A 20,215-nucleotide genomic window follows, 5' to 3' on the forward strand; every position below is an offset into this window, starting at 1 on the left:
TTCAGCTGCAATGCAGGAGACGAGGGTTTGATCCCTGGGTTGGGAAGATCGCCTGGAGTAGGAAATGGCAACCCACTCAAGTATTCTTGCCAGTAAAATCCCATAGACAGAGGAGCGAGCCTGGCAGGCTACATACAGTCCATAGAGTCAAAAAGATTTGGACACAAACTGAGCACGGTCGCACCCTGAGGATTCCCGTGCTGTCAGGCAGCTAAGCATATGTGTCACAGCTGCTGAGCCCGCACACCCTAGAGCCTATTCCCTACAAAAAGAGAAGCCACTGCATTGAGAAACCTGCACATCCTCACTGGAGAGTAGCATCCACCTGCCACAACTAAAGAAAGCCCTCAGGCAGCAACAAAGACCCACACCACCAAAAAAAAAAAAAAAAGCCTAGTATGTTGAAGTGGTTGTGTGGTTAATCATTGGCAGCTGACCCAAAATTTAAACCTAGATTTTCTGAATTCACATATTTAACTCCAGTTTATTTCTGTAATTACTTTGAAATTTACAAGTAGTAAGACCAGTTTAAGAACTACCTACATTTTAGAAATTGCTATGCACTAATATTCAGAAGATACTTGAATTATTCTGGTTTCTATTTTATTTAAAGCCTCAGTAGTTATCAGTAATGGGTAATAATGTTATGGGATTGTGAAGAGGTGATAAAATTTAAGATTTCTTTAGAAATCAAAGTTTCAGAATACACTTCTTAATTTATTTAGAATGTAAATATAAAGGTTGCCTTACTTACACATAATGGGTTTAGATACACACTGTCAATAAATAGATTTCTATTGAGAGAAATAGGCCATTTTAAACGTGTAAATCTAAACCCAATTTTTTTTTTTCATTGCAGATCTATCTTTGTGGTTTTAATGGCAGAAAGCTAGATAAATTGAGAAGACTTATTAACAGTGGAGGTGGAGTTCGTTTTAATCAGCTCAATGAAGATGTAACACATGTTATTGTGGGAGATGATGATGATGAATTGAAGCAGTTTTGGGATAAATCAGCCCACAGGTTTTATCAGTTTTTAATTGAAAGCAATTTCTACTCTGTAATGATTTTTCTTAAAATTGCATATCCCAGCAGTTACAGAAACTGCATGGCACGTGGGATAATGGTGTTTATAGTTTAAACTAATATATAACTATACTGTTTTTGTAGGCCTCATGTAGTGGGAGCAAAATGGTTGCTAGAGTGTTTTAGTAAAGGTTATATGCTTCCTGAAGAGCCATACATCCATGTTAACTACCAGCCAGTGGAAATTCCAGTTTCAGATCAACCTGAAAGTAAAACAGCCCTTTTAAAAAGGAAGAACAGCAGCTTCTCTAAGAATGACTTTGCTCCTGAGGAAAAGCATGAGCAAGCTGATGAAGATCTACTCTCTCAATATCAGACTAATAACCCGACAGTAGGTAAGAAAGAGTGACCAGTTGACAGTCATTAAATATTTTGGTAGCAGAATACATACTTATGTGATTTCTGCCAGGTTCTTTAGAATTTAGGTTATACTAACCTCTTTCTTCCCTTGAAGTTTTATTTGTGTTACTTTTTTTTTTGCAAGCAGACAAAGCTAAGAGATTCTAGACTTTCTGAGTCCCTCTTTTCAATTCACCTGTGCCTCTTAGGTCTGGTTTTTAAATACAGACTATCACTTGGTTTGTGTGTTTGTAACATCCTGAGTGTGTTACAGGGTCAGTTCAGTTCAGATGCTCATTTGCGTTTGACTGTTTGCGACCCAATGGACTGCTGCACGCCAGGCTTCCCTGTCCATCACCAACTCCTGGAGCTTGCTCAAACTCATGTCCATCGAGTTGGTGATGCCATCCAACCATCTCATCCTCTGTCATCCCCCTTCTCCTCCTGCCTTCAGTCTTTCCCAGCATCAGGGTATTTTCCAAGGATCACACTCCCAACTCTGCATCTTTCCCTCTACTGATTTGCAAGCTTATATATACTATTTTATGTTTTCAGTGTTTATCCTTGAAAATCTAATGTACATCATAGCTTAAAATTTAAAATTAAACAGAATTTTTGTCTTTCTTATGAATAATGTAAGAACCTTACAGCATTTATCGTCAGGATCACTGCCAACCATACCCTCTACACATGCACTCATTAACGTTCAGCTTATGTGATTTTGTCTTGCATTTTCATTGTCCTTTAATCTCACAGTTAGGTATTGTTGTTTTCTATATTCAGTAATTGTTTTGATTTACCAGCATATTTAGCTACTTCTTTGCTCCTGATTCCTTATTGCATCTGATCTTTCTCCTTTGGAATAATTTTCTTTTTTAAGATATATCCTTTGGAAATTTCTTCAGTTTCTGTTAATGTCTTTATTTTGCCCTTGTCCTTAAATGACAATTCTAGACAGTTAATTTCTCAAAGCTCTTGGGAGATATTTTTTCTTTGTCATCTGTTTCCATGACTGCTGATTAAGAAGTCAGATGTCAGCTTACTTGTCATTCTTTTGTAGGAAATCTTTTTTTCTCTGTTTGGTGGTGCTAATGGTTAAGAATCCACCTGCCAGCGCAGGAGACACAAGAAAGAGATAAGGGTTTGATTCCTGAGTTAGGAAGATCCCCTGAAGTAGCAAATGGCAACCTGCTCCAGTGTTTATGCCTGCAAAATTCCATGGGTAGAGGAACTTGGCAGGCTGCAGTCCATGGAGTCGCAAAAGAGTCGGACACAGCTTAGTGATTAAACAGCAGCACTGTCTTTTTTCTCTATTTTTAATACCTTTTATTTTTTTGTGTCCTGGGGTTTTACCATTTATTTGTCTTATTTGCAAGTCATTGTGCTTTCTGAATCAGAGAATTAGTGAGTTTTTCTTTCCTTTATTTTTTAAAAATTTTCATCTATTATGTCTTTGAATATTGCTTTCCTTTATTCTCTATATTCGGTAACTCCTCTTTAGCTCTGTGTCCTTAATCTGTTCTTCTAATTTCATCTTTTTGTTTATTATTTATTATATGTAATTTCTTCAGATTTTCCTTCCAAAACACTATTTTTCTGTTTAGCTATTGCCTAATAGGTTTAACCCATCCATTAAACTTTGAATTTCAGTATTTTTTCAGTTCGTGGAAGTCCTAGTTCTTTCAGTAGTGTGTTATTCTGTATTTGGGGGGGTTTTTTGCTTTATTTCTTGAGACATTTTAAACCTGTTGCAACATCTGAAGGAAGAACAGGAGTAGTTCTCTTGATTGTTGTTCATGATGCTTGGTTTCCTCATGTGTTTTGTGATATTTATCATAAACTCTTTCTCGTTAGGATTTGAGGTTTCTAAGAAGCCTGGGAAGAGAATTTGGTCCTCCAGATAAAGTTTATGTTTAAACCTGCCAGGAACCTAGGAATTTTCCAACTTAGGACACCCCTAAGTTACTTATTAGCTGGATGTTTTTGGACCATCAAGCCCTAACCTACTCTGAGGACCAGCCCATGATGACAGATTCCCAAGAGAGATGTGTTGACAACCCCCCCACAACCCCCTAAAAGCCAAAATAGTGTACTTCTCATCTCTTTCGGATACGACTGAAGTGACTTAGCAGCAGCAGCATCTCTTTTTACAGGGTGAACGTGGTGATGGTGGTTGATTGGTTTTTGATGGACATTTTTACTGAAGGCATCTTCCTTTAGGGTTTCTGAGTGGAAGGGAATACTCTGCCCCACCTCTGATTAGTGTGGGATAAAAGGCTTGACTCCTGTCCCTCCATGTGATAATCCTTAAATCCTAAGGGTGTTGGTCACTGCCAAAATAGATGGTAATTTTTACCTTTAGTGATTACTTAATGCTCTGGATTCATGCTACCACTTCATTTACCTTGCCTTTTTGCAAACTCAGCTTTGCATTTATAATGATACCTTTAATATTTCATCCTCTATTTTTAGGTGTGTTATGGTGAGAGGGTTCTGCATGTCTAGCTTTATTTATTTTTGACATATTTTTAGAGAATTTCAATTTTTAAAAAATTTAATCCACATTCTGTTCATGTTATTCTGCAAAATGATTTTTGTCAGACCATTTGCTTATGCTTTAGTAGTGTATCATATCAGATCATGCTAATTTTTTAGGATGTTTTAGTACAAAAAGACCACCTATTGACGGGAAGCAGTTTTATGCGCTATCTCTTCAACAAGGGTGCTTGTTGGAGTCAGGCAATTAGTTTCTCAAGTACTCCTTTCTGAAGCAGCTAGTAGTGTACTGACTTTGAAAGGATTTGGTGATAGTAAATCTCAGTGAATCCCAAAGTACCTTTGAAAGAATGTAATTAAATGTTTACTGCATATTGAAAAAACTATCAAAAAGTGTCTGTTGGGCTTCCGAATGACATCTATTTGAAAAGAGGGTTCTATTGCTAAATAACTGCTATAAAATGTATTATTTTATTCTGAACCTTTAATAGCTTCAGGGTTTTACTTATAATTTATAAGAACATAGTATTTCTAGTTTGTTTTTATACTGTGTACTGATGTGTTCAGTCATGGCCTACTCTGCGACCCCATGGACTAGCCCACCAGGCTCCTCTGTCTGTGGAATTTTCCAGGCAAGAATACTGAAGTGGGTTGCCATTTAGTTCTTCAGTTTTTATTGTAGTAGTCTAGAATTCCCTCGGGCTTCTTCTTCCCACCTCACCAATTACACAGAAATATCAAACAAAGTTGTTTTTTTCCTCCTAGATGTGATTGTGAACAATTTTAATGCAAAAAAAATTTTTTTTACATTTTATATTATACATTTTAAAACTACTTTCTAAATGTTTTGTAGTATCATGTCACCTTTATTTCCATCCAGTCTTTTTCATCCTCATGGTGCTCAATCATGTCTGACTCTTTGTGACCCTTTAGACTGTGGCCTGCCAGGCTCCTCTTTCCTGGCATTTTTCAGGCAAGAATACTGGAATGAGTAGCCATTTCCTCCTCCAGGGAACTTCCTGACGCAGGATTAAACCCTAGTCTCCTGATTCTCCTGCATTGCAAGCAGATTATTTACCTGCTGAGCCACTGGGGATCAGTTCAGTTCAGTCGCTCAGTCGTGTCCGACTCTCCGCGACCCCATGAATCACAGCACGCCAGGCCTCCCTGTCCATCACCAACTCCCGGAGTTCACTCAAACTCATGTCCACAGAATCGGTGATGCCATCCAGCCATCTCATTCTCCATCGTCCCCTTCTCCTCCCGCCCCCAACCTTTCCCAGCATCAGAGTCTTTTCCAGTGAGTCAACTCGTCTCATGAGGTGGCCAAAGTATTGGAGTTTCAGCTTTAGCATCAGTCCCTCCAATGAACATCCAGGATTGATCTCCTTTAGAATGGACTGGTTGGATCTCCTTGCAGTATAAGGGACTCTCAAGAGTCTTCTCCAACACCACAGTTCAAAAGCATCGATTCTTCGGCGATCAGCTTTCTTCACAGTCCAACTCTCACATCCATACATGACCACGGGAAAAACCATTGCCTTGACTAGACGGACCTTGGTCGGCAAAGTAATGTCTCTGCTTTTTAATATACTATCAAGGTTGGTCATAACTTTCCTTCCAAGGAGCAAGCGTCTTTTAATTTCATGGCTGCAATCAGCCACTGGGGATACATCTCTCTAAATCATAGATACACTGTTATCCTTTATTCCTTTCAGTATGAAACTGAGGGTCAGAGAGTCTCCTGACAGACTGATCAGTAAATGCTCTAGACCGAATGGCTTCTTCAGAGTCTCAGAGCAATTTAAATACTTGTATTCAGTTCAGTTCAGTTCAGTCGCTCAGTTGTGTCCGACTCGTTGCGACCCTATGAGTCACAGCACGCCAGGCCTCCCTGTCCATCACCAACTCCCAGAGTTCACTCAAACACATGTCCATCGAGTCAGTGATGCCATCCAGCCATCTCATTCTCTGTCGTCCCCTTCTCCTCCCACCCCCAATCCCTCCCAGCATCAGACTCATTTCCAGTGAGTCAACTCGTCGCATGAGGTGGCCAAAGTATTGCAGTTTCAGCTTTAGCATCAGTCTTTCCAATGAACACCCAGGATTGATCTCCTTTAGAATGGACTGGTTGGTTCTCCTTGCAGTCCAAGGGACTCTCAAGAGTCTTCTCCAACACCACAGTTCAAAAGCATCAATTCTTCAGCGATCAGCTTTCTTCACAATCCAACTCTCACATCCATACATGACCACGGGAAAAACCATAGCCTTGACTAGACGGACCTTGGTTGGCAAAGTAATGTCTCTGCTTTTTAATATACTATCAAGGTTGGTCATAACTTTGCTTCCAAGGAGTAAGCGTCTTTTAATTTCCTGGCTGCAATCAGCATCTGCAGTGATTTTGGAGCCCCAAAAAATAAAGTCTGACACTGTTTCCACTGTTTCCCCATCTATTTGCCATGAAGTGATGGGACTAGATGCCATGATCTTAGTTTTCTGAATGTTGAGCTTCAAGCCAACCTTTTCACTCTCCTCTTTCACTTTCATCAAGAGGCTTTTGAGTTCCTCTTCACTTTCTGCCATCAGGGTGGTGTCATCTGCATATCTGAGGTTATTGATATTTCTCCCGGCAATCTTGATTCCAGTTTGTGCTTCTTCCAGCCCAACATTCCTCATGATGTACTCTGCATATAAGTTAAATAAGCAGGGTGACAGTATACAACCTTGACGTACTCCTTTTCCTATTTGGAACAGTCTGTTGTTCCATGTCCAGTTCTAACTGTTGCTTCCTGACCTGCATACAGGTTTCTCAAGAGGCAGGTCAGGTGGTCTGGTATTCCCATCTCCTTCAGAATGTATATTAAGTAGAAATTAAAGTGTGTATATACACACACACATTTATACATACTTTTCTCCAATAAGCATGACTTTTCACTTTTCAACTAATGACTGTATGCATGTGTATATACAGTAATTAGTTTAAAAGTGTAAAGAGTCATTTATATATGTATACACACACACACACACACACACCCCCCATATACAATAATTAAAGTGAAGAGAGTCCTGCCTATTGGAGATGAGGATAGAAATAAGAAGATGGCTTCCCTGGTGGCTCAGCTGTAAAGAATCCGCCTGCTGTGCAGGAGATGTGGGTTCAATCCCTAGGTCAGGATGATCCCCTGGAGAAGGAAATGGCAACCCACTTCAGTGTTTTTTGCCTGGGAAATCCCATGGACAGAGGATCCTGGCTGGCTACAGTCCATAGAGTCGGAAAAGAGTGGGACATGACTTAGCAACTATAACGTGATGTTATGGACCCTGGAGTCAGACAGACTGGTTTGTATCTTGTTTCTACCAGCTAATAACTGTGTGACCTTAGGGAAATTACATAACCTCTTTAGACCTGACATTCTTCTTGAAGGATGGGTGTAGATACAGCAATAGAACTAGCCTTATATTATCATAAGCATTAATTGCATGCACAAAAAGCACTTAAGTACAGTGCCTATGTCCCTGGTGTCTCTAATGGTAAAGAATCTGCCTGGAATGTGGGAGACCCAAGTTTGATTACCGGATTGGGAAGATCCCCAGAAGGAAATGGCAACTCACTCCAGTGTTCTTGTCTGGAGAATCCCATGGACAGAGAAGCCTGGCAGGCTGTAGTCCATGGGGTCACAAAGAGTCAGACACAGCTGAGCAACTAACTCTATGTAAATAGAAAAGAATCTTTGAATAGCTTTCAGGCTTGTTGGAATCCCAGGAAGCAAGGCTTGGTTAATTCTGCCAAGTTGCTCAGTTGTGTTTGACTCTTTGTGACCCCATGGACTATCGGTGGAATTCTCCAGGCCAGAATACTGGAATGGGTGGCCTTTCCCTCCTCCAGATCTTCCCACCCAGGGACTGAATTCAGGTCTCCTGCGTTGCAGGCAGAGTCTTTACGAGTGGAGCCACAAGGGAAGCCCCTTGTGGAGTTACTGGAGCTTCATAATTTTCGAGTTGCTGGAGCCTCATAATTTTCTAGTACACTAGGAATACCTAGAATACTAACATGATTGCTCTTACCCCAGGATGGTAATACTCATTGCTTTCTTGGGAACCCAGAGGAGGGGGTAGGTCATACTGTTTCTTCATAGTATACTTATAAAGCATTAGTTTTGTGAGTGTGGTCACAGTTCTCAGGTTCCCTGTTACCTCTATATCCTTACTAGAAGATAAACTTTATAAAGTAAATTACTTGTTAGAATACATTTCTTTTTCTTTTCCAGTTGAAGTTGCCAAGTCCGAAGTTGGGCTCTGTAGTGACTCTACTCATGTGGAGCCCCTTAATGAGTCTACTCGTATTTCTCTGCAAGAACACCAGTCTTCCATCAGTCATTGCCTCCCTGATGTTTCTACAATTACCGAAGAAGGTTTATTTAACCAAAAGAGTTTCCTAGTTTTGGGGTTTAGTAATGAAAATGGATCTAGTATTGGAACCATCATAAGAGAAAATGCTGGAAAAATTGTGTCCCTTCAGAGCAGAGTTGTTGCTGATTATGCTGTGGTTCCTCTGCTGGGGTGTGAAGTACAGGCAACTGTGGGAGAAGTTGTAACAAACACATGGCTGGTAAGAAAACACTGTATCAGTTCAAATGTAGTATTGAAGGATATCTGAAGCTAAGAGTGCATGTTTATATCTTCAGCACTTTAGTTTCAGTAGACTGGTATTTGGGTTTGGGCACTGTCTGGATTTTGCTTTTAGCAAAGGAAATTATAAATAATAAAATATACAAGCTTCTTGGTCCTAATCCTGGTAGAATAGAGAGGATACATCAGCAGCATTCCTTCCTCGGAAAGTTATTCCAGGTCTTCTCATACTTAAGTTTTCCCTGTTTTCTTACTACCAAAGCATGACTTGCACTTTTGTATTATTGCATCTTGTTAGCTTTTCACTGATAATTTCAATCATTGACTTTTTCAACTTTCCAAGACTTAAGAGGAAAAAATGATAACTATATTGGAAGAAATTAAATTTAAAGCAATATTTAGGAAATTCAATGATAATCTGACTGATTTTAATGTCTTATATAATGACTGATACATTTTAATATTATAATTTTAAATGTATTGTGAATGAGCATATACACATTTATATTAAAGTAAAATTGCTTTTCACTGTAACTGAACCAGTGTTAACCACTAATCGCATATTTCAGGTTGATGATGACGTTTTCCTTGTTTTTAAAAGGTAACTTGTATAGACTACCAGACTTTAATGGATCCAAAGTCAAATCCTCTCTTCACACCAGTTCCAGTTATGGCAGGAATGACTCCTTTAGAGGATTGTGTTCTTTCGTTCAGCCAATGTGTAGGCGCTGAAAAAGATTCATTGACATTCTTAGCAAATCACCTTGGAGCCAGGTATGTAATATTTTTAGTACCTGCCATCTTGGTGTATGTATTATTTGTTTTTACTTACTGAAAAGTTTACAGATTAGCATTTCGCTGGATGTCTTATAATATTTATGAGGAGTGTGTTGTGTATCTGATGTGGTGGCTCAAAGTGGAAGGGAGAGAATGATGTTAGACAGGTACTTAGCAAGTATTAAGACTACAGGCATTAGTGCTTACCTACCAGGAAAAGGAATATTTAAAGCTGATACATAGGCTGTTCTGAATATTGCTTGTCTCAATGTTATTTCCTTCTGTGTGCCGTATGGATGGTTTATTCTTTTTCAGTATACATTAATTGTTTCTCTGCAGTGCAGTGTTAAGCAGAAATAATGAATACTTTGGGAGAAAGAAAATGAATTTAAAAGTTCTAGAATCCAAATTAGCCCAACCCCTAAGTGAACTTTATTGGTGGCTGTTTAAAAAGAAAGTAGAAAACTGTTACATAAATAATTATAAATGAACTAACTTTCACATTAAAGCAAAAGTTCTTTTAGATTATATCATGAAACAGCACTTAAAATACTTTTAAACAAGAGCCACACCTAAACCAAAGTGATTCAGAACATTTGGGGGGAAAAGTAAAGATGGGCAAAGGTATGTGAAAAGAAAGGAGAGGGTACAATTTTATTATCAGACAAGTTTGAATTCAAATCAGAAGGCATTAAACGGGGAAAAAGCGTGTTGTAGATACAGAATGCTATTTATACTGAAGGGTTCTAATTTCTAAAAAAATTAGAAATGAATAGTAGAAATGGAAAGTGAAGACTGTATCAACTGGACATTTTAGAACTTTTTGGTAACTCTTGGTTCAAAGAGGAATTCAAAACCATTTATAAGCCTAGATATCATTGTCAACCCAATAGTAACAAGCAGCACCAGTACCCACATTGTGACCTTAAAATACCATTTCCCACTAAAAGAAACTAAAGCTTAAAGAAATGATCAGTTCCAGGTCTGGGGCAGAAAAGATACCAGTGAGTCTGGAACCTTTTGTCAGAACGGAGAACAAGTATATTATTGAAGACTACTACAAAGGGTTGTGTCAAAAGGACCGCCAGTGGCCAAAGACAGGAGAAGTGTCAATAGCAGCAGTGGCTCCAGACATCATCAAATAATATTTCAATCATGACTTCATAATGGCACCAAAAAACTAAACTGATTGGCCATGTTTGAACGATCTTAGGAAACCACCTCATTATTTTTGAAAGCTGGTAAATGAGGAGAAAGGATCTGGTATTTATCCTGCCTTCCTGTACAGTGTATCAGACTGTATCCATAATAATAGATAAGACAAAGTTTCCCTTTATACGGTATTCCAACAAATAAGTGAAGAAGAAATGGTAAAATTTTGACTCCTAATAAATGAAGAATTTAGACATTGAAAACCAACATTCACATAATAAGGAGAAAACTAGACATATGCCTCCTTATGAAGAATATACAACCATCTTGAAACAGTCTTATCAAAATACTGAAACCTCATGATCCAGTATCTTCAACAAATATAAAGGGGGCATGGAAAGAAGAGGGAACCTGGAAGCCAAAAGACATAAAAAATGAAATGTAGTGTTTAAGGGTGGGATATGTGATAAAAATAAAGCAAAGTAAGGAAGTTCAGTTCAGTCACTCAGTCATGTCAGACTCTTTGCGACCCCATGAACCGCAGCATGCCAGGCCTCCCTGTTCATCACCAACTCCCAGAGTCCACCCAAACCCATGTACATTGAGTCGGTGATGCCATCCAACCATCTCATCCTCTGTCGTTCCCTTTTCCTCCAGCCCTCAATCTTTCCCAGCATCAGGGTCTTTTCAAATGAGTCCGCTCTTCGCATGAGGTGGCCAAAGTATTGGACTTTCAGCTTCAAAATCAGTCCTTCCAATGAACACCCAAGACTGATCTCCTTTAAGATTGACTGGTTGGATCTCCTTGCAGTCCATGGAACTCTCAAGAGTCTTTTCCAACACCACAGTTCACAAGCATCACTTCTTTGGTGCTCAGCTTTCTTTATAGTCCAACTTTCACATCCATACCTGACCACTGGAAAAACCATAGCCTTGACTGAACGGACCTTTATATCTACTACTGTGGGCAGGAATTCCTTTAATCAACAAAGGAGTCAGAAATGCAGTACTTGGATGCAATCTCAAAAATGACAGAATGATCTCTGTTCGTTTCCAAGGCAAACCATTCAATATCATGGTAATCCAAGTCTTTGCCCTGACCAGTAATGCTGAAGAAGCTGAAGTTGACCAGTTCTATGAAGATCTATAAGACCTTCTAAAAGGTCAAAAAAGATGTCCTTTTCATTATAGGGGACTGGAACGCAAAAGTAGGGAGTCAAGAAACACCTGGAGTAACAGGCAAATTTGGTCTTGGAGTACAGAATGAAGCAGGGCAAAGGCTAATAGAGTTTTGTCAAGAGAACGCACTGATCATAGCAAACACCCTCTTCCAACAACACAACAGAAGACTCTACACGTGGACATCACCAGATGGTCAACACCGAAATCAGATTGATTATATTCTTTGCAGCCAAAGATGGAGAAGCTCTACACAGTCAGCAAAAACAAGACCGGGAGCTGACTGTGGCTCAGATCATGAACTCCTTATTGCCAAATTCAGACTGAAATTGAAGAAAGTGGAAAAAACCACTAGACCATTCAGGTATGACCAAAATCAAATCCCTTATGACTATACAGTGGCAGTGAGAAATAGATTTAAGGGACTAGATCTGATAGAGTACCTGATGAACTGTGGACGGAGGTTTGTGACATTGTAAAGGAAGGAAGTGATAATTATAAATATCCAAACAGTGGCTGCTATTAACACGGGAGGGGAGGCGTGGTAGTAACTGAGGGGAGGCATATTGGAGAGGTTCTGGAGTGACTGGTAAGAGTCTGTCTTCTGACGTGGGTGGGGAAAATAAGGGTTTTCATCTTACGATAATTCACTAAATCTTGTATTTCCTTTTTTGCTGTGTTCTGTACTTTGCTTATACTAAACAGTAAGCTTTTGGAAAAAACAAATTGTAGAAAAGAACAGTAAGAAAATATGGCAATAGACTAAAACAGTGCTCATAGAAAAATTCAGCAAACTGATTACGTAAAATACTAATATAAAGAAGTCACTCACCTTCATATGTGCAGCTAGTTAGAAGAGCTAATGAAAACAGAGATCTCTTACTAAATCTGTAGTAAGAGATAAAATAGGTAGCAACGTGATATGTAATCTTAAAAAGAAAGAAAATGAATGAACAAAATAAAACCAAAATAAACTCATAGATACAGAGAACAAATTAGTGGTCACCAGAAGGGAAGGGAATAGGAGGCTGGGCAAAATTAGTGAAGGGGATTAAGAGGTACAAAATTCCAGTTATAAAATTTAAAAGTCATGGGGATGTAATTAGATTTGGTATTGATCTTTTGTAATGTATTTAAATGTTGAGTCACTATATCGTACACCTTAAACTAATATTGTATGTCACCTATACTTTGATTTAAGAAAAAAGTTAAAGGTGAAACTTGGAAGAGCTATGGAAACTTGTAAAAGGCTATTGAAGGAAACAGGACTTGAACAGTATGAAAGATGTACCTATTCTTGGACAGGAAGACTAAACATTATAAAGGAATTTTTTAGAGCAATAAGCATACTAATTCTTAAATTCATAAGAAAATATTAGCAAGCAGGAAAGTCATAAAAATTCTGAAATAGAATTTTTATTTAAATATATTTTGTAAACCTCACTAGATAATAGTATGTCTGTAAGTAGCAGAAAGTTCAGTGAACAGACAGAAAGCATAGAAATGGACCTAAATACAAACAGGAATTTAGTATATGATAAAGGTGATGTTTTGGCTTATTGAGGAAGAGATAATTCAATAAAATTGAATATAAAATTGGAGCAACATCTCATACCAAAATTCAGTTCAGTTCAGTCGCTCAGTCGTGTCCGACTCTCCGCGACCCCATGAATCACAGCACGCCAAATAAGTACCAATTAATTGATCAGTGGGTTAAATGTGAAAAATGAATCCTTGAAAGTACTAGGGAAAATGTGGGATACTTAACAAAATCTTAAAAGTGAGGAACTAGACCTGAAACCCAGAAGTCCTAAAAGACATTTCTGTTTGTATCTCAAATGGTGGACTTCTCAAATGCTGGTGTTCTCTTTAATATTCTGTGATCTTGAGGAAGACAATTTCTCTGCATCTTTTCCCAGGTTGTATCTTTATGGTAACTTGTAAAATACTGGTATTTCACAAATATCGAGAGGATCCAATAATATACGTGAAAACACTTAGAGAAGTTGTGGTGTGTGTAGGGCTAGAAGTTGTGTTATTCATACTCATCCTTTGCCCCCCTAGTTGTTCCATGTCTTTTACTGGGAGGAAAGACAGGGTGGGTGGGTGGGTGATGACCAATTAAGTAGATGATCTTTCTGGTTATTTCTTGTAAGTCTGGTTTAATTTTTTTATTTTTAAATAATTAATTTTAAAAAGTTTTAATTTTAACAATACATTTTTATCCTAGAGTAAGTATTTGTAAGAGGATTAGCTTAATTTAAGAAATAGAACCAACTTTTAACGTATTTTCTTATACTTAGAACTCTGACAACACCATTGTATTAGAAATGTCATTCTTTGCCAACTAATTATGCATATGACAATTTGATTTTTTTTAAATGTAACTTTCAGTGTTCAAGAATACTTCGTTCGCAAGTCCAATGCAAAGAAAGGCATGTTTGCCAGTACACATCTTGTATTGAAAGAGCCAAGTGGTTCTAAATATGAAGCTGCCAAGAAGTGGAATTTACCAGCGGTCAGTATAGCTTGGCTGTTGGAGTCTGCTAGATTGGGAAAGAGAGCAAATGAAAGCCATTTCCTGATTGAAAATTCACCTAAAGAAGGTTAATATTTTTGTTTGTCATTTTATGTGTATTTTTACAGTTTGGTTTCTGGGATTGTTCAGTTGCTAAGTCATGTCTGACTCTTTGTGACCCCATGGTTTCTGGTATATGAAATGTGCTAAAACCTGTTTTTAAGACAGGTCATTAAGGTTTCTCCCTGTAACATGTGCCACTGTTGGGCACCCATTATTGGAGAGGGGGGTGGGCAAGATAAGGACGTTCATAGCAGAAATGTTTAATTTAAAATTGTACTATCCGAAAGCTAGAAGATACAAAACAGTATGGGAGTGTTCTAGGGTCTCAGTGTTTGAAGTAAAGATGTGAGCTTGGATCACATTTACTATTCCTTCTGTGAGTAAAGTGCTGTCTGTTCCTATTTTATTTTTTCCTCTCTTATGTATTTTATTCTATTCCAGTCTGTTCCTGGACTTCTGCATGTTATCTCTTGCCCACCTTGTGCTTGCTTGTTCCTCCTTATATTTCAACTCCCACCTTGGATATCACTTTCCCTGGAAAAACCTTCGTTGACTCATAAGTTTGGCCTTGTCTTGCCATAACACCATGTCTCTTTTGTAGCTCTTTTCCCAGTGTTACCATTCTAGTTTACTTTCCTGTTTCCCTGCTCAGCCATAAGCTCTGAAAAGGCAAGGAGTACATGCATCTTGTAAATTGTATGTTTTCATTGTCTAGATTGGACCTGGCATGGAGCAGCCATCTAGTAAGTGTTTTTGATAAATGTTGAAAAATGGTAGGAGGCAGAATGGGAGGACACAGTAGCCTGTCTTATATAACATGATGGCATCCCTGGTCACACTTTAGGGAACTTTGGGAATAGCTCTCAAAGCCATTACTTGTTTCTTTTCTCTAGACAACCTGGGAGTTTTACAACTGAGGCGAAGTAATGTTTAGGTCATATTAAAATCTCATTAAGAACTTTTCAGAAACTTGACTGTAGTTGTTAACTCTGAGTACATGTAATTGGGATTTTCTTTTTACTCTGCCACTGACCAAGATGATATTAACTTCTTCTTGTTCAATCCCTAAGTTGTGTCTGACTCTTTGTGACCCCGTGGACTCAGCACACCAGGCCTCCCTGACCTTCACTGTCTCCCAGAGTTTGCTTAAGCTTATATCCTTTGAGTCAGTGATGCCGTCTAACCATCTTATCCTCTGCCACCCTCTTCTCCTTTTGCCTTCTGTCTTTCTAGTGTGTCAGCTCTTCACATCAGGTGGCCAAAGTATTGTAGCTTCAGCTTCAGCATCAGTCCTTCCAATGAATATTTAGGGTTGATTTCCTTTAGGATTGATTGGTTTGATCTCCTTGAAGTCCAAGGGACTCTCAAGTGTCTTCTCCGGTATCACAATTTGAAAGCATCAATTCTTCAGCACTCAGCATTTTCTTGTATAATTTTGGGCAAATTATGAGGTTTATTGAGAATATTTCAAGTTATAACAAGATGAAACAGGAAATCTAATTTCATTCATTATTTCAGTTGATTTGCTTGTCTAACTCAACATATATTTTATTATATTGTCTGGTTTGTTTCTTTGAAAGTAAGTGTATAGCTTTGTGGTGTGAAGTATACTTAAGAATTCACATGAAAACTAATAGTAAGATAAAAACATCACTTCTTGTATGCCTCTTTAGAGACAAGAAAACATCAGTGGCTCACTTTTGTTTCTTTTCATTTTAAATCTCTAGAACAAAGGTTGGAAACTGAAACAACGAATGAGGTGAATCTAAATCCAGATACTCCAGAGGATCCTGTAACACATCTGGAAACTCACAGAAAAACAGCCATTACACCTTTAGATATGAACCGCTTTCAGAGTAAAGCTTTCCGCACGGTGATGTCACAGCACTCCGGACAGGCTTCCGCCTCCCCTACCCCAGGACAGTCACTTCAGAAGGAGCCCTCAATACACCTGGATACACCGTCAAAGTTTCTGTCCAAGGACAAACTCTTCAAGCCTTCCTTTGATGTGAAGGTGAGGCTTATGGAGAATGGTTCTGGAGATAATTTTATAGTTTATAAAGTTAAAGCACCAAGTTCTCCATCACTTAGTTTGTTGTAGTAACTTCAGAAATGTTGGTAAATAGATTCATGGTAATGACTCTGTGGACATGAGTTTGAGTGTACTCCGGGAGTTGGTGATGGACAGGGAGGCCTGGCGTGCTGTGATTCATGGGGTCGCGGAGAGTCGGACACGACTGAGCAACTGAACTGAACTGAACTGAACTGAATGAGTCCCTATGTATACCTAGCATTGAGGTAACAGCTAGAGATATATTTGGTGTGAAATCAGGACATCTGGGTTCAAGTCCTGTATCTGTCATGAACGGTATGATTCACAGATCATTTAACATATTTGAGCATCGGTTCCATCTTTTGTATAAAGAGAATAATAGCACTGAAAACTTACAGACTTACTGTAAGGATCAAGTGAAATTGTGTGATGCATAGTTTTATAGACTGTAAAATTACATAGACACATTGGACTTAGGTTTTGATTCTAGGAGTACACCCAGTGCTCTTTCTGAAAATGTTATCTCTTTACCTTTCAATCAATTGCCCTAAAAAGATGAGTTAAGTGTACATCTTTCTTTGATCTTCAGAGCATTGGAATATGGCTTCCTATCTAAAAACTTGCATTCACAAATGAAGGTTTAATTTAGCCTTCTCAGATGGTTTTCTTTCATTCCCCAAAGATAATTTTCTTCACTATTCCTTTAGTAGTTTTTGGCCTTTCAAATAGCTGTTCGAACCATGATTTTTTTAATCCATGAACCTTTGCAAAATTATTGTGTGGTTTTACTCATGTTTTAGAGCAGACTTAAAGTTTACAAGTTGTTCATCTTCAGAAAATAAATATAAATTGACCTGGGACAGTTTTCTCCAAGCTAAATCTTTGATCACATTTCTTCTGAAGTAACATTTTGTACTGTAACACTAATTATGCTGTAAAAAGTAGAGGGAAAGCACTGGTTTGGGAACTGTGAGATGTAGAATCAGGCCTCTGCTTTGCCTCTTACTGCCTTTAAGGCAAGTCAACTTCTTTGTGTTTCATTGTCCCCATCTGTAAAATTATGGAGCATATCTAGATGATTTCTAAAGTCTCAAAGCTACTAATATTCTTTGAATAGTAAATGGAATAATAATAGGCAAGATAGTAGAAATATTTCTATTCCTTGAGACCATTCTTCTACCTTACAGTGAAAAACTGATGGTTCTGAAATAGTCTCAGTGAAGGTACAAAACACATTTAAAGGTTTTATTGTTTAGTCATAATGTGTTTAGCAGTGTCTCTCTCTTTTGTGATATATAGAATAGTACTTCACCTTGTAATCAGTGGTCTTTAAATTGATACAACAGGTTGGCAAAAAAGAAAAATCTGATTGTCTACTGTGCCTCTAGTATGTGGTGAAACGCTGATACTTTGCTCATGAGAGTGCATCAGCGCTGGCGCGTGCATTTTGCTTACATGGTTTCCTTTACCTGTGCAAACTGTGTATGTTCAAGGTTAATATTCATCAGTTGAGCACTGGCTAAATACTTTCTGCTGTATATATGGAATACTATTCAGATGGGAAAGAGAATGAGCCACAAGTCCTGAACAGCAATGAGTAGTGCTCACGTGGGAATCTGGGTAGCTTGGGAATAGGCATATATTTTGTACCTTTGAAGATTTTTCATAATCCTCAGCTCAATGTGACTTTTTAATCCTCCTTATTGTTCACGTCTAGTTTATATCCATCCTTGCTTACTTGTTTCCTTCTGTGTTTTTTGCTTGTTTACTTGTTTGTTTTGTTTATTTTGTTTTTTGGTATCATTTTAACCAGTTTCAACTGTAAGATCAGACAAATGTGGTAAAATACTGCAGAAAATGTATTAAGCTTCTTAGTCTCTTTGAACCAATTTGTTAGACAGTATGGAATTGTTTTCTTTATTATCTATATAGATAAAGATAACACTTCATTCTTTTTATTGTTGTTTGGAGGAAAGCTGGAGGAGGTTAAGGCTATAATCCAGTTAATACTGAAGATTATTCCCCTTCTCTCTTTACCCCTTTTTTCCCCTTTCCTTTTTCGGTTTTCCTCTCTCTTCCCTCTCTCCCCTCTTCTTTCTCTTTCCTTTTCTCCTCCTTTTCTGCACTTCTTCCCTCTCCTCCTCCATATACACAGGATGCACTTGCAGCCTTGGAAACTCCAGGAGGTCCCAGCCAGCGGAAAAGGAAGCTGAGTACACCACTCTCAGAAGTCATTGTCAAAAACCTGAAACTTGCTTTAGCAAATAGCTCTCGAAATGCTGTTGCTCTTTCTGCCAGCCCTCAACTGAAGGATGCCCAGTCAGAAAAGGTGGAATTATATTTCTTATTAAAAGGAAGTTCTAGATTTAAAAAAAACATTTAAAATAATAATGATTGATCTCTTCCTTTTATTTTCCATGGGCAGGAAGATGCTCCGAAGCCGCTTCAAAAGGTAGTGGTGTGTGTTAGTAAGAAACTCAGTAAGAAGCAGAGTGAACTAAATGGGATTGCAGCCTCTCTCGGCGCAGACTACAGGTAGTTGGCACATCTTTTTTTTGGTGATAAGAGCTCAGTTTATTGGGAAACCTAAAGCTGTTGTGAGCATCTATTTAAAAAAAAAAAGCATTATTTTGTCTTTTATTAATAGTTCATCATAGTATCTACAAAATCCAATTTTTATTTAATTTACCTCATCCTTTTAAAATACCCTCTCCCATATCAGTTCACTCTTACATGTGTGTTTTTAGGGCATGTCTAACAAATATATGAGAACATAATTTGTGACACTGTGCTAAAAATTGGGGATCCATGAATGAGTACAGTCTCGAAAAAAAATCCTTGTCTTCAAGGAGTTTATTAATACATTTAGGGTAGAGATTTTAAGCATGTTTCTTAGTGATTTTCAAATTAGAGCCCTTCTGTGAGTACTACTAAGTGCTGCAGCACTCCTGAATTAAAATGGCCTTTTTGAGGATTTTTAATGCCTATCGTTTTTACTTTGGTGGCATAGATTACCACTCTCAACCTGACAGCCCAGCTAGAGACAGGTCCCTAGCACAGATGGCCTCAGCATCAGGGATTGAGAGACCCTTGCCTATTCCAGCCAGTGCTGAGTTGATGGTATTCCTTCATTGTCTGTGGTACTCACTTTCTTGGTCACTTGTTTTCAACAGTTCATAGTTAGCATAATGATTGGTTTACAGTTAACAAACAGTTTGAGGAATATGATTAGCTTTATTTTTCCCTTTTCGTAACTCATTTCAGTTATTTTTCTTTTTGATAGAGAAATCGGAAAAGTGGAAAAATAAAATATATTTGTGTAATTATAGGCACCTTAGTGTTTCATTCATCTATTTTAGAAGAGTAAAGCTTTCTTACTTATAACTATTATTTGTATTGTCCATATATTGTTCTTACCTGGTTGCTGAGTGCTCAGTATGAGGCAAGTATTATCTCATACCGTTCTCACAGTAGCCCTAAGAACCCTAAAAATTGAATGCGTCCGTGGGTATTCTGTTTAGATGTGGACTTATATAAGATTTAAAAGACAAATATAGGACTTCTGTTTTTATAAGATTTAACATGCCAGTCCTGGGAATACCTGGTGGGTCCAGGGTTAGGATTCTGCACTTCCACTGCTGGGGGCCCAGGTACTATCCCTGGTCAGGGAACTAAGATCCCACAACCACACCAGACAGCCAAAATAAAATAAAATGCCCCAGTTCAGTTCAGTCACTCAGTCGTGTCTGACTCTTTGCGACCCCATGAATTGCAGCACGCCAGGCCTCCCTGTCCATCACCAACTCCCGGAGTTCACTCAAACTCATGTCCATCGAGTCGGTGATGCCATCCAGCCATCTCATTTTCTGTCGTCCCCTTCTCCTCCTGCCCCCAATCCCTCCCAGCATCAGAGTCTTTTCCAG

At 38.4% G+C, this 20,215-nt stretch overlaps 1 protein-coding gene across 4 annotated transcripts in view; it reads left to right on the top strand.

Annotated features, from left to right (window-relative positions):
* The window catches only part of TOPBP1 (DNA topoisomerase II binding protein 1), a 59,098-nt gene that overhangs the window by 15,686 nt on the left and 23,197 nt on the right, over positions 1 to 20,215 (top strand). For 3 of the 4 annotated variants that reach the window (XM_055413503.2, XM_055413511.2, XM_055413521.2), the window contains 8 exons: positions 860 to 1,023; positions 1,171 to 1,421; positions 8,190 to 8,530; positions 9,152 to 9,324; positions 14,053 to 14,264; positions 15,967 to 16,253; positions 18,448 to 18,621; positions 18,718 to 18,827. In XM_055413503.2, coding sequence (XP_055269478.2) covers positions 860 to 1,023; positions 1,171 to 1,421; positions 8,190 to 8,530; positions 9,152 to 9,324; positions 14,053 to 14,264; positions 15,967 to 16,253; positions 18,448 to 18,621; positions 18,718 to 18,827 — 1,712 coding nt within the window. The remainder of the gene's footprint in view (positions 1 to 859; positions 1,024 to 1,170; positions 1,422 to 8,189; positions 8,531 to 9,151; positions 9,325 to 14,052; positions 14,265 to 15,966; positions 16,254 to 18,447; positions 18,622 to 18,717; positions 18,828 to 20,215) is intronic. The other variant, XM_088840541.1, reaches the window with a different exon arrangement.

The sequence above is a fragment of the Moschus berezovskii genome, chromosome 1 (genome assembly GCF_049115385.1).
Source record: "Moschus berezovskii isolate FMDL1 chromosome 1, NW_MosBer_1.0, whole genome shotgun sequence".
Taxonomy (NCBI): domain Eukaryota; kingdom Metazoa; phylum Chordata; class Mammalia; order Artiodactyla; family Moschidae; genus Moschus; species Moschus berezovskii.